The following is a 15,747-nucleotide window of genomic DNA, read 5'->3' as shown; positions in this document are numbered from 1 at the left end:
TTATGCTCGAAAACTAATAGGGTATTAAAGTCGTCGCAACCCCCGCCCCTACCCACAACGCCCCTGGTAGCTTTCGTTTACCTAATTCCGTAAACGAGATGCTTGAACGTTTCTGAACAGATGGTTGGGCCAGAGTTACCCACGAAAGAGGGAAAGGGGGAGGGAGGTGGGGTTAGTGCGACCGTGTGAGTAGTTCGAAGTTTTTCAGCCCTTTCTTTGCGCTTTTATATGTGCCCCTCACAGTCTGATGATATAATAAATAATATTAAACTTATCATAGATTATATTATTGATTATTTTCATTTATCATCAAAGTTTATTACATATCATAGGCTTTGTCCCCGGAGAAATTACTCTACCACTCAATCCTCCCCACCGTTACCATAATGCTGTACTACGAATACATGTTTGTATTTCTCCTTAAGGGAAAATTTGCTTATTTCAACGTTAAGGAGAAATACAAGAAACTCGTATCTAATTAGAAATACAAATTTTGACTGTTACATTAACATATAGCTTTTGTAGTAAATAGTCTATGTAGCCTTCAAGCAGATAGCTACAGTATACTCAGTTGCTTACTTGCTCAACCAGTGTGAATTTAAGATTGTGCAGTGAGGGCCAGTGGTACAAACGTATCGAGAAAAAAAGTTGATGGGGACTTTAAAAGGCGGTCCCGGGGGCAGGAATGGGAGAGATTTCACACCCCTGCCTCTTTACCCTCTGAACAATTATTGAAAATAGAAGGCTTGAAGTAAGCCGGTGTTCATCCATGATCTAGCACGGATAGGTTCTCAAATAAGCTACTGTAAAGCTTCCTGATCCTTGGGTAACTAAACTAAACTAATAATTAGCCAGAGTGAATACTGTTATGCTCGAAAACTAATAGGGTATTAAAGTCGTCGCAACCCCCGCCCCTACCCACAACGCCCCTGGTAGCTTTCGTTTACCTAATTCCGTAAACGAGATGCTTGAACGTTTCTGAACAGATGGTTGGGCTAGAGTTACCCACGAAAGAGGGAAAGGGGGAGGGAGGTGGGGTTAGTGCGACCGTGTGAGTAGTTCGAAGTTTTTCAGCCCTTTCTTTGCGCTTTTATATGTGCCCCTCACAGTCTGATGATATAATAAATAATATTAAACTTATCATAGATTATATTATTGATTATTTTCATTTATCATCAAAGTTTATTACATATCATATGTTTTGTCCCCGGAGAAATTACTCTACCACTCAATCCTCCCCACCGTTACCATAATGCTGTACTACGAATACATGTTTGTATTTCTCCTTAAGGGAAAATTTGCTTATTTCAACGTTAAGGAGAAATACAAGAAACTCGTATCTAATTAGAAATGCAAATTCTGGCTGTTACATTAACATGGCTTTTGTAGTAAACAGTCTATGTAGCCTTCAAGCAGATGACTATACTAAGGTGCTTACTTGCTTAACCAGAGGGATTAATAAGTTTGTGAAGTGATGGCCAGCGGTACAAACGTATCGAGAAAAAAAGTTGATGGGGACTTTAAAAGGCGGTCCCGGGAGCAGGAATGGGAGAGAATTCACACCCCTGCCTCTTTACCCTCTGAACAATTATCGAAAATAGAAGGCTTGAAGTAAGCCGGTGTTCATCCATGATCTAGCACGGATAGGGTCTCAAATAAGCTACTGTAAAGCTTCTTGATCCTTGGGTAACTAAACTAAACTAAACTAATAATTAGCCAGAGTGAATACTGTTATGCTCGAAAACTAATAGGGTATTAAAGTCGTCGCAACCCCCGCCCCTACCCACAACGCCCCTGGTAGCTTTCGTTTACCTAATTCCGTAAACGAGACGCTTGGACGTTTCTGAACAGATGGTTGGGCTAGAGTTACCCACGAAAGAGGGAAAGGGGGAGGGAGGTGGGGTTAGTGCGACCGTGTGAGTAGTTCGAAGTTTTTCAGCCCTTTTTTGCGCTTTTATATGTGCCCCTCACAGTCTGATGATATAATAAATAATATTAAACTTATCATAGATTATATTATTGATTATTTTCATTGATCATCAAAGTTTATTATATATCATATGTTTTGTCCCCGGAGAAATTACTCTACCACTCAATCCTCCCCACCGTTACCATAATGCTGTACTACGAATACATGTTTGTATTTCTCCTTAAGGGAAAATTTGCTTATTTCAACGTTAAGGAGAAATACAAGAAACTCGTATCTAATTAGAAATGCAAATTTTGACTGTTACATTAACATATATCTTTTGTAGTAAATAGTCCATGTAGCCTTCAAGCAGATAGCTATACTCAGTTGCTTACTTGCTCAACCAGTGTGAATTTAAGATTGAGAAGTGAGGGCCAGTGGTACAAATGTATCGCAAAAAGTTGACGGGGACTTTAAAAGGCGGTCCCGGGAGCAGGAATGGGAGAGAATTCACACCCCTGCCTCTTTACCCTCTGAACAATTATCGAAAATAGAAGGCTTGAAGTAAGCCGGTGTTCATCCATGATCTAGCACGGATAGGTTCTCAAATAAGCTACTGTAAAGCTTCCTGATCCTTTGGTAACTAAACTAAACTAATAATTAGCCAGAGTGAATACTGTTATGCTCGAAAACTAATAGGGTATTAAAGTCGTCGCAAGCCCCGCCCCTACCCACAACGCCCCTGGTAGCTTTCGTTTACCTAATTCCGTAAACGAGACGCTTGGACGTTTCTGAACAGATGGTTGGGCTAGAGTTACCCACGAAAGAGGGAAAGGGGGAGGGAGGTGGGGTTAGTGCGACCGTGTGAGTAGTTCGAAGTTTTTCAGCCCTTTCTTTGCGCTTTTATATGTGCCCCTCACAGTCTGATGATATAATAAATAATATTAAACTTATCATAGATTATATTATTGATTATTTTCATTTATCATCAAAGTTTATTACATATCATATGTTTTGTCCCCGGAGAAATTACTCTACCACTCCATCCTCCCCACCGTTACCATAATGCTGTACTACGAATACATGTTTGTATTTCTCCTTAAGGGAAAATTTGCTTATTTCAACGTTAAGGAGAAATACAAGAAACTCGTATCTAATTAGAAATGCAAATTTTGACTGTTACATTAACATATATCTTTTGTAGTAAATAGTCTATGTAGCCTTCAAGCAGATAGCTATACTCAGTTGCTTACTTGCTCAACCAATGTGAATTTAAGATTGTGAAGTGAGGGCCAGTGGTACAAATGTATCGAAAAAAGTTGACGGGGACGTTAAAAGGCGGTCCCGGGAGCAGGAATGGGAGAGATTTCACACCCCTGCCTCTTTACCCTCTGAACAATTATTGAAAATAGAAGGCTTGAAGTAAGCCGGTGTTCATCCATGATTTAACACGGATAGGTTCTCAAATAAGCTACTGTAAAGCTTCTTGATCCTTGGGTAACTAAACTAAACTAATAATTAGCCAGAGTGAATACTGTTATGCTCGAAAACTAATAGGGTATTAAAGTCGTCGCAACCCCCGCCCCTACCCACAACGCCCCTGGTAGCTTCCGTTTACCTAATTCCGTAAACGAGACGCTTGGACGTTTCTGAACAGATGGTTGGGCTAGAGTTACCCACGAAAGAGGGAAAGGGGGAGGGAGGTGGGGTTAGTGCGACCGTGTGAGTAGTTCGAAGTTTTTCAGCCCTTTCTTTGCGCTTTTATATGTGCCCCTCACTGTCTGATGATATAATAAATAATATTAAACTTATCATAGATTATATTATTGATTATTTTCATTTATCTTCAAAGTTTATTACATATCATATGTTTTGTCCCCGGAGAAATTACTCTACCACTCAATCCTCCCCACCGTTACCATAATGCTGTACTACGAATACATGTTTGTATTTCTCCTTAAGGGAAAATTTGCTTATTTCAACGTTAAGGAGAAATACAAGAAACTCGTATCTAATTAGAAATGCAAATTCTGGCTGTTACATTAACATGGCTTTTGTAGTAAACAGTCTATGTAGCCTTCAAGCAGATGACTATACTAAGGTGCTTACTTGCTTAACCAGAGGGATTAATAAGTTTGTGAAGTGATGGCCAGCGGTACAAACGTATCGAGAAAAAAAGTTGATGGGGACTTTAAAAGGCGGTCCCGGGAGCAGGAATGGGAGAGAATTCACACCCCTGCCTCTTTACCCTCTGAACAATTATCGAAAATAGAAGGCTTGAAGTAAGCCGGTGTTCATCCATGATCTAGCACGGATAGGTTCTCAAATAAGCTACTGTAAAGCTTCTTGATCCTTGGGTAACTAAACTAAACTAAACTAATAATTAGCCAGAGTGAATACTGTTATGCTCGAAAACTAATAGGGTATTAAAGTCGTCGCAACCCCCGCCCCTACCCACAACGCCCCTGGTAGCTTTCGTTTACCTAATTCCGTAAACGAGACGCTTGGACGTTTCTGAACAGATGGTTGGGCTAGAGTTACCCACGAAAGAGGGAAAGGGGGAGGGAGGTGGGGTTAGTGTGACCGTGTGAGTAGTTCGAAGTTTTTCAGCCCTTTTTTGCGCTTTTATATGTGCCCCTCACAGTCTGATGATATAATAAATAATATTAAACTTATCATAGATTATATTATTGATTATTTTCATTGATCATCAAAGTTTATTATATATCATATGTTTTGTCCCCGGAGAAATTACTCTACCACTCAATCCTCCCCACCGTTACCATAATGCTGTACTACGAATACATGTTTGTATTTCTCCTTAAGGGAAAATTTGCTTATTTCAACGTTAAGGAGAAATACAAGAAACTCGTATCTAATTAGAAATGCAAATTTTGACTGTTACATTAACATATATCTTTTGTAGTAAATAGTCCATGTAGCCTTCAAGCAGATAGCTATACTCAGTTGCTTACTTGCTCAACCAGTGTGAATTTAAGATTGAGAAGTGAGGGCCAGTGATACAAATGTATCGCAAAAAGTTGACGGGGACTTTAAAAGGCGGTCCCGGGAGCAGGAATGGGAGAGAATTCACACCCCTGCCTCTTTACCCTCTGAACAATTATCGAAAATAGAAGGCTTGAAGTAAGCCGGTGTTCATCCATGATCTAGCACGGATAGGTTCTCAAATAAGCTACTGTAAAGCTTCCTGATCCTTTGGTAACTAAACTAAACTAATAATTAGCCAGAGTGAATACTGTTATGCTCGAAAACTAATAGGGTATTAAAGTCGTCGCAACCCCCGCCCCTACCCACAACGCCCCTGGTAGCTTTCCTTCACCGATTTTCGTAAACGAGATGCTTGAACGTTTCTGAACAGATGGTTGGGCTAGAGTTACCCACGAAAGAGGGAAAGGGGGAGGGAGGTGGGGTTAGTGCGACCGTGTGAGTAGTTCGAAGTTTTTCAGCCCTTTCTTTGCGCCTTTATATGTGCCCCTCACAGTCTAATGATATAATAAATAATATTAAACTTATCATAGATTATATTATTGATTATTTTCATTTATCATCAAAGTTTATTACATATCATATGTTTTGTCCCCGGAGAAATTACTCTACCACTCAATCCTCCCCACCGTTATCATAATGCTGTACTACGAATACATGTTTGTATTTCTCCTTAAGGGAAAATTTGCTTATTTCAACGTTAAGGAGGAATACAAGAAACTCGTATCTAATTAGAAATGCAAATTCTGGCTGTTACATTAACATATAGCTTTTGTAGTAAATAGTCTATGTAGCCTTCAAGCAGATAGCTATACTCAGTTGCCTACTTGCTCAACCAGTGTGAATTTAAGTTTGTGAAGTGAGGGCCAGTGGTACAAATGTATCGAAAAAAGTTGACGGGGACTTTAAAAGGCGGTCCCGGGGGCAGGAATGGGAGAGATTTCACACCCCTGCCTCTTTACCCTCTGAACAATTATTGCAAATTGAAGGCTTGAAGTAAGCCGGTGTTCATCCATGATTTAACACGGATAGGTTCTCAAATAAGCTACTGTAAAGCTTCTTGATCCTTGGGTAACTAAACTAAACTAATAATTAGCCAGAGTGAATACTGTTATGCTCGAAAACTAATAAGGTATTAAAGTCGTCGCAACCCCCGCCCCTACCCACAACGCCCCTGGTAGCTTCCGTTTACCTAATTCCGTAAACGAGACGCTTGGACGTTTCTGAACAGATGGTTGGGCTAGAGTTCCCCATGAAAGAGGGAAAGGGGGAGGGGTTTGGGGTAAGTGCGACCGTGTAGATAGTTCGAAGTTTTTCAGCCCTTTTATTGCGCTTTTATATGAACCCCTCACATTCCTGATGTTATAGTAAATAATATTAAACTTATCATAGTTTATATTATTGATTATTTTCATTTTATCATCAAATTTTCTTACATATCATATGTTTTGTCCCCGGAGAAATTACTCTACCACTCAATCCTCCCACCGCACCCATAATTCTGTACTACTAATACATGTTTGTATTTCTCCTTAAAGGAAAATTTGCTTATTTCAACGTTAAGGAGAAATACAAGAAACTGTTAAGGAGAAATACAAAATACTGTTAAGGAGAAATACAAACTTTTCCCCCTAATCCTCATTAGTAGGAAAAATACGTTCGGGGGAAATTTTTAAAGGTCCAAAAAAGGTATATCCTAAGATCTTATTAATTTAATCTCAAAAGACATGTAGCACATTAGAGCACATCATGACAAGTATTTCATGAAAATTTAGATATTAAAATATAATTTATTTCCATGTTATTCGTGTTTTCCCTCAATTTCCCCTTATGGTTCACTTTTTTCCATTTCCCCCTATGGGTCAAACCAGTGGTATATATATATATATATATATATATATATATATATATATATGTGTGTGTAAGATTAAAGTGATTGATTTATTTTAGATGACGAACCCTTTTTGACAGCTACCCAATTGTCATGTTGCATTATGTTGATCACTGGCTTGGTCAATATAAGGCACTTGATCTTACAACCCACCTCAAAAATCAGTTCTAAGAGCAAAGAACTCTATTTGTTCATTTTTTTTCACACTGATAATACAGAGTATCTTTGTAACTTTCTCACCAGCACTACTTGGATGGTATTCTCCATCTGCCTGTTTGGATCTGAAAAGAAATATCATTCAATAAAAGCATCATGGCACATTGACTCAACAAGACTCCAAGACTGATACAGTTTTAGCTGCTCATTTGAAGCGTGTTCTCTAACACTCATGCCAGCCTTTTAGGGTGATAGCTGATAGCTTTACAAACAAAGAAACAAACCTAAAATATGGTTAGGGTGACTGATGGTAAATGAGTTACATTAAATGGCCAATATTAGACCAATACAAGCCATACTGTAGTTTATTAAACCATCTCAATGCTTAATTGTAGAAACAGAAACAACAATATCCAGAGATATGCTACTTTGACGAAACATATTGTACAGAACTAAAATGCAGGTGTTCTTGAAATATTTATCCTCAGTAAAAATGTTGCCTCTTGACATTGACATCTTGTGTAATTTTTATTTTGGAGAAGGAATCCTTTGATGAACATTACATCCACTAAAATGTCAAAATACATACTACGTAATAATATCCAAAGAAAGAAAATCACAAGTTAAGAGCTTTACCGTTTGGATTTGATTGTTATTCCAACAATTACCAGTACGATAAGAATGGTTACCACTACTGCCACAACAATAATCACCCATGGTATACCTGCAAAGTAAAAGGAGTAAACTTTACTCCTTAGATTGACCACATAACAATGAATGCATGAATTGATAACAATTCTGAGTAAAGCCCGCTTACGAGTTGTCAACTGGTATAAAGTTCAACTTGATCATCTTTGCATTAATGATATTGCATTGATGATCTTAATGCATTGATGATATTCCATTGCATTAATGATATTAAACAGAATATTAAACAATTAAATAGTAAATCAAAATTTCAGTTTCCGGCTCCAAGGAAAGAACTTTTTTCCCCCATTGCTCATACAATATAATCAATCAAACATTCTCTCCAAATTACTGCAGATTGTTGAGACAAAGAATGAGTATTAGTTACCCTAAAATAAACTGCCTCTTTTTTTGTGGGCACAACAGAAAGGGATTACCGCCAACTTTCTTCATTGACTTACTTTTCTTAAATATATGTCAGTGGAATGTAAAACTATATTGTGTTTTTCTAAGCATCCTATTCAAAGCTATTACCTTTCATTGTAGCACTTCTAGGAAAGTCATTTTACCACTCTGTCAACAGGAATGTGAATATTTGGAATTCTAAATTTTCACTTTGCAAAATGTCAGATGCTGTAAAACTTAAAAGTTGGTGTATCATATGTCATTGGCATTTTTCCTTGCCAAAATTATCAAATTTAAATGACAGAGTAAACAAAAAATCGACATTTGTAACATTGTGTTTCTGTGTTCAAAATAAAACAGCATGATGACATCATGCAGAAGAAAGACCATGATGAACAGATTTAACATTGTTAGGTTTAAATTGAATTGACAACCTGCATATGGATCATGTGAACCAGTCTCAGTGAACCCAGTTTTCATCATGTATTCAATTTCCAGATTTTTATTTGCATGCCATTGCTAGAATGACATTTGTCATACATTTTATTTACATGAATCATACTGTTAATAATAAAAATAAATTACATTGATATAGCGATTAAAATACAGCGTTTCAAAGCACTTTAAAACGTAGAAAAGGGACAAAGGAAACAAAGGAAAGAAAAGAAACTAGGAATCAAACAGAAATGTTTTAAGTTGTCTCTTAAAAATACAGAGGGAGGGAGAGTCACGAACGTGGAATGGGAGTTAGTTCCAAAGAGAAGGTGCAGTGACAGAATAGGCACGATCGCCATAACGATTGCGGGTACGTGGACCAGGAGTTAATTGCAAATGCGCATGATTGGAAGAGTGAACCGTAAATGTAGTTGACCAACGCAAAGGAGTAAGAAGGTCAGTGATATATTGAAAGGCATGCCTGTTGAGCGCATTGTAGGTGAGAAGTAGGACCTTAAACTGGATGTGCTGAGATACGGGAAGCCGATGCAATGAACAGTCAGGAGTGATGTGATCAAACTTTTTAGTGAGTGAGACTAGGCGCGCAGCAGCGTTCTGAATTCTCTGAAGGGGAGCTATAAAACAAAAGCGTGAACCAGTCGTTCAGTTGAGCCTTGAACTAGATACTTCTTGAGTTTACCAATTTTGAAAATACCATATGCAGCTGAACAAAAAGGTTTCTGAATGTTTTGCATATCGAGTTTATCGTCAAGCAATACACCAAGATCACATGTATTTCTGGAAGGAGTTATGACATTTGTACTAACAGTGAGGTCAGGTATAGGTTACTCGAATCTCTAAACTGGGAGGTGACGTGGATGACTTTGGTCTTTGAATCGTTAATGAGTAAACTGTTGCAAGTGGACCATTACTTGATGTCAGCAATACAATTGGAGAGACTGGTTAGACAAGTATCATGATCATTTAGTTTCATGATAATGTAAAGTTGCGTATCGCCAGCACACTGTTAGCATTTTATCTCAAGCAATATTGATATTATATACTCACCTTGAGTTTTGGGTGTTACCAAAGGAACTGCCTCACTCCACACTACTACCACTTGCTATGAACACAATAATTACAAAACAAAAATTAGGTTGTAACAGGTTATAACCATGTTATAACCACATAATGGATACCAGACAATGTTCCCCTTCACAAAGACTAAATAATACAGATTGTAATACATACCTTTCATGGCATATTGTTTTTAACATGTATTCCATTTCTTGCCCATGTTCACGCTACTGTCTGGACATGGCTTAATTCCCTCTCAAGGCCACAGTTCAGTTTTCTTGCCGAGCCTTTTTGCTTAGCCTAGGTCTATCAATTGTTCAGTAATCCATTTATCTCAGCCTTAAATCAGACCTTTGTCTACCCATCCCCTTTTTCATCCAGTCCCATTATTTAGCATTCTACCTGAGCTATTCCATTCAGGATTATAATTGCCAAAAGATAAACACCTTATCCAGTACCTTGCATACTACTAACCATTTTTTTCAGCACGTTAACTTCAGCCAACCGAAGAAAGTGATTCTGTTATCGGCCAATCATCTCTTGTAGTGACAGATTGCTAGGGATCCACTTAGTATATTATGATCTACAGCATATGACTGCATGCAGTTCCAACAAATTTCAGTTTACCTCTCCCCTAAGTAATCAGGGACTAAAGTTACATAGTTGTGGTTATGGAGTGCAGTTCACATGTCTTTGCAAAAGCATTAGTTCTTGGTTGAGTTGATCTTAAACCAGAAGGAAATTTTTTTTTTCGTATTTTAAATCCTCCTGCGAGCAGGAACTCGCGAAGAAGCCTCTTTGGCTTATCAAAGCCGCAAGCTGACCGAAGTCTCTGAGATTCATATTTATAGTCCATGATTATGAATTGTCAACAATTCTATAACTAGACGACATACATTAATCTATATATAAATCTGTATAATAAATAAACAGATTGGATAGAAAAGCCATGTGGAGAGCTAGAACCCTCCTTTCTGTCCATCCCCTTGTCCAGCCTTCTTCTCCATCCCCTTGTTCATCCCCCTAACATTCCTCCTACTGACCAATTATTTGTACAATCCACTCATAAACTGTTCAGGCTTACCTCTCCAGCTTGACTTCCTGTTCCTATAAATACATCATAACTTTCTCCTTCTCTAAGAGGCGCATTCAGGTACATCCCATACATCTCCCCATCACCAACAGTAAATGTCTGATTCTCATCTTTCTTTTCTACTTCAGCAGCTATGTAATGGTCAGGATTTTCACTGAAAGGTTTATAGTTATCCACATCTCTCTTTCGCTTGGCCTGATTGTTTACACGCACTCTGATGAAATACGCTCTATCAGCATAAATAATAAACAAGAAAATTTAATCAAACATAATGAGATAACATATTGATAAGGGTAGTCAATAGTTTGGGAGTAACACAGCTATGCTCGTCCGCAACATTCAGCATCAATCTTACAGACCTGCATCGTAGATATTGATATGTATTTAATTGCCACATCTAGTACATACTGTATGTCCATCACTAGGGGATAATTGTAGACATTATAAAGTACGATTGAACCACAAAGCCAACTACTACTTGGCTCATTGCCATAATTTTTGTATGAAAAGATTCAAATGTCACAATGCACACAAGATTTTAAAGTGTTGGCCATTAATTACTTCAAGTGATTAGCAAAGTTTTTGAACTAATGCATTTATCCTTTGGAATTATCGTGCTTACAATATTGTAAGGAAATTGACCAATTGAATCGAAACAATATTTGACCTCCAATATCAACAAGGCTTTTGCCTTCACTAAGGGTGATTTGCATATCAAGCAGGAAGTTCACCAAGATTTACATTGTGATTATCACATTTATAGTTTTCAGGCTTTGACATCTCTTCATCTCATATGACCATCCACCTCCACCAGTTACAATGGGGCTCTTGCACTCACCAAGCTGGATCTATAACTAAGACAGTGAGTTATTCAGACTTATTCAGACCTATTAAAGACAGTGAGTTATTCAGACTTATTCGGACCTATACTGACCTCAAATGACTTTTAACTTCAAAATATTTCTATAAGGTCCTTGGTATCCCTTGGTTATATTCCTATACATGGGTGTAATATAAACTTACGAAGCATATTGTTGGTCGATTGCCGGCAAAGTCAGGGTTGCAGAGGTGCCATCTTGGATGATCTCTGAAGGTAGGGTTGGTGGTTGCAAACCTGTAGACAATCATAACAATACTGGTTAACAGAAAGCACAATTTAAATCCTTTAAGGATATAATAAACACGCAAAGGGACTAGCATTAATTGATTTATCCATTTTTATCAATGAGAGCAAAATCTGTTAGGAGAACCATTCTTATACTGAAAAATAAAAAAAAACTTTTACTGCGCTTCTTGTTCAATTATTGTATATGATACTATTGTTCTGTATACAAATCCGGTAAAATTCTGTCTACTAGAATCAAACATTTGGTAATATCATCAAACTGGGATGGTTGATATTGAGTTAATCATGATTAGGGACCATGAAGATTGCAGCTAGATTATACTGACCACATATCCTTGCAAATAAATATCCAGAGTGATCGTTAAATATATGGCTAGGGCCCATCAAAATTTACCTGTAAATAAGTTTGTCCTCTCTGTTATACTGACAACTTCCCCTTCCCCAGCAGATGTTTTGGCATTTAGCTGTATCTCATATACAGTAGAAGGCTCCAGGTCTGTAAGTTGATACACAATGTGTGCTCCTAAATTTGCAATTTCTATTTTTGGACCAAACTCAAGGGTTTCAAATTGTTGATCATAGGACTTCTGAATTGGCCGGTACTGAAGCTGGAGGTCAAAATGACGTCAATATTAGCACCTGACAAACCATCACCAGATTCAAATGTACAGTGTTTCATAACTTATTAATATATGAATATTGTTTATCTCATAGAATTTGAGCTTTTGCTCCCTTCACATATGATCCTGGACTTATGAACATTTGTAGAGAAATACAATTTGGATTTAAACAAATACAGTTTTCTAAGAAATAATTTCAATTAAATTTTAAATGTTTAGTCAACTTTTATTTATTTGTGGGACTGATGCATTTACTTGTAGGGTATATTCCATGCCAAACACTTTTTACAGCTCCTCTGTGACTTTACTAGAGAATTTGGTACAATAGTAACTTTAGCAAGAGTTTCCAAAATGATCTAGTTTTAAGAAAAGCCACCCAACATAGACTTTGGGCACACAACCAACCCCTTCCCTCTCACATCAAGTATGTGTTCCACCAATGTGAGCACAAGTCTCTTGAAAAGGAAATAGATATGACACATGGTTGTGATTAAATGATGTATAATTGCACTGTGTAATGTGTTATTAACTCCTGATGAATATCCTTTTAAGTATGTGAACATTTACATGAGAAGTTAATAATACAGCTACAAAATTGTGAGGATCATGCAACCTTTATCAAATAGAAATCACTAAAGCAATTCTAATTCTACTGGACCCATTTTACATACTTTTAAGGCAAAACAGACAGATATAGCCTTTCAATTCAGATGAATTATATTTAAAAATAAAATTAGACTATTTGGCACTAATTCATCCAATAAGAAGAATACTTTCAGAAAATTGACTGTTAATATAATATTGTTACCTGGTAATTAATAATGAATCCCTGTGGATTGACTGGCTTGTCCCATTCTATTGTAATGGAAGTCTCGGTTCTATTAGTTAAAGTAACAGTTGCTGGTGGACCAGGCACTGAAAAGAGATGATAATGCAATAATATGTCACCATATAATGAAAGCTAAAGATGATACACATGATTCATTAACATGTTTTATACAGGTATTTTGTAATTGTTCATGAAATACCATGGTAACAAGGCAGATGTTTAATACATACACACACACAAGTCCTATCATATATGTTTACAGCTGCCACTGTGAGTGCATACATAGCTTCTGCCTGTCTTTTGACTACCAAGAGAAACAAGAGCATCAATGATGCTGTGACTCATACCATTGATTGATAGGTGAAGAACATTTTGTGCAGATGCTGCACAAGGGGAAGAGTTTCACATATAATGCAGCCCATTAAAAACAAAATGGCTGTTATGAACCCTTGGTGACATTTGACTTCAATTTTGTTGAGTAAGAGAACATGACCCAATATTACCGAAGTATGCCAGAGTTAGGTGATCTGTGATTGCATTCTTTACAGAAAGCAGCATAACACTGATATGTACACAAGACCCATTCGGCAAAATAAATTACATTTGACTTCAAATTCCTGAACCAAACTAATGGCACACCATCCATTGAAGATTATTGTGTATATATATTTTTCATATGAATGTATGGAAGGCTCAATGAGTAGAAGCAATATCCTAGTATGGTCAGACAGATAGATACACCCTCGCTTATCCCAGAGACTCATAAAGCAAATTAGGTCTGAGGGGAAAAATCTGATTAGTGTCATAACATAGTTTGAAAAGTAGTGAATATTCAGTAAAAGAAAGAATCCATTTACTAGCATAGCAATAACGTTGAATTTTCTCCCAATTTTCTTCTGATTTTAAGATAGGATGGATATCTGAACCAGTTCTTGAATCAAATCATTTCCCAGTTGGTACAAATTAAAAGAAAAATGCATACATATTCACAACATAAAATCAGTTTCACTATTCTTTCATTGTACCATCACCACCCTTTCTCTATTCTGGCTAACACATCACTTTCAGAACCAATTACCAATAACTTAGTAGATCTTCAGACTATAAATGAATATTCATGACACCAATTATACTCACCATCCTCTTCTATTGTAACTATGATGGCATCACTAGCTGGACCAATTACCAACAACTTAGTGGATCTTCAGAAAATAAATTAATATTCATGACACCAATAGTACTCACCATCCTCTTCTGTTGTAACTATGATGGCATCACTAGCTTGACCAATTACCAATAACTTAGTAGATCTCCAGACTATAAATGAATATTCATGACACCAATTGTACTCACCTTCCTCTTCTGTTGTAACTATGATGGCATCACTAGCTGGACCAATTACCAATAACTCAGTAAATCTTCAGACTATAAATGAATATTCATGACACCAATTGTACTCACCATCCTCTTCTATTATAACTATGATGGCATCACTAGCTGGACCAATTACCAATAACTTAGTGGATCTTCAAACTATAAATGAATATTCATGACACCAATTGTACTCACCATCCTCTTCTGTTGTAACTATGATGTCATCACTAGATGGACCAATTACCTATAACTTAGATCTTCAGACTATAAATGAATATTCATGGACAACTGTACTCACCATCTTCTTCTATTGTAACTATGATGGCATCACTAACTGGAACAATTACCAATAACTTGGTGGATCTTCAAACTATAAATGAATATTCATGACACCAATTGTACTCACCATCCTCTTCTGTTGTAACTATGATGGCATTACTAACTGGCCCAGATCCCTCTGAAGTAGATGCTGCCACCATAAATGAATATTCAGTGAATGGAATGAGATCCACCAGAACCACTCCCTGTGATTCTGTAGTTCCCTCTGTTATTGTTTTATTACACTGTAAGAGCTGGTACGAGTAGTTTGTGATAACACCATTCTGAGATTCACAGGGTGGTGGATCCCAATAAAATGTTAATTCAGTGGACGAGCCCCCATTTTGTAGAACATTTGTCGGTGGATCAGAAGGCTCTGTGGATATAAAGCTTTATGTCAAATTTGATGAACACACAGATCCCTCCAAACATTACCATTGGTTTGTGAGAGGGGTAGCACAGAATCAACAAGATCAGTTCCGGTAATACCAGCACATATTGAAACATTTCAAAGTAAGAGTTAAGATCAGAACAATTGAGTTTTATTATTGAATCATGTCAATAAGATTTTCATCTAAGAGCTTAAGTAGTAAGTATAATTTTAATTTCCAAATGAACGAAAAATTCCTGAGATCAAAGTTGTCCATTATTTTTCATTGCCTTTACGCTTCCAAATTTGGAGAATTATTTACTGCATTAAACTGAATAAAGGATCTCAGTAGAAGAATTGCAGCCAAGCAGTAAAAGCAATTCTAGCAATTTGTGGAAAACTACCATAAATTAAATCAACCCATAAATTTGCCATTGAAACACCTATAGTC

The 15,747-nt window shown here is 37.1% G+C and overlaps 1 protein-coding gene across 1 annotated transcript in view; it reads right to left on the bottom strand.

Moving 5' to 3' along the window:
* Window positions 1–15,747, bottom strand: part of LOC139955788 (uncharacterized) — a 491,243-nt gene that overhangs the window by 69,749 nt on the left and 405,747 nt on the right. The window contains exons 28-35 of the mRNA XM_071955163.1: window positions 15,015–15,302; window positions 13,214–13,320; window positions 12,180–12,393; window positions 11,683–11,773; window positions 10,651–10,888; window positions 9,558–9,612; window positions 7,599–7,686; window positions 7,047–7,087 (exon numbers count right to left, since the gene is read on the bottom strand). Of these exons, the coding sequence (XP_071811264.1) occupies window positions 7,047–7,087; window positions 7,599–7,686; window positions 9,558–9,612; window positions 10,651–10,888; window positions 11,683–11,773; window positions 12,180–12,393; window positions 13,214–13,320; window positions 15,015–15,302 (1,122 nt within the window). The remainder of the gene's footprint in view (window positions 1–7,046; window positions 7,088–7,598; window positions 7,687–9,557; window positions 9,613–10,650; window positions 10,889–11,682; window positions 11,774–12,179; window positions 12,394–13,213; window positions 13,321–15,014; window positions 15,303–15,747) is intronic.

The sequence above is a fragment of the Apostichopus japonicus genome, chromosome 2, assembly GCF_037975245.1.
Source record: "Apostichopus japonicus isolate 1M-3 chromosome 2, ASM3797524v1, whole genome shotgun sequence".
Lineage (NCBI taxonomy): Eukaryota > Metazoa > Echinodermata > Holothuroidea > Aspidochirotida > Stichopodidae > Apostichopus > Apostichopus japonicus.
Note: the sequence above shows the minus strand (reverse complement) of the source record. Positions and strands in the feature narration are given on the sequence as shown.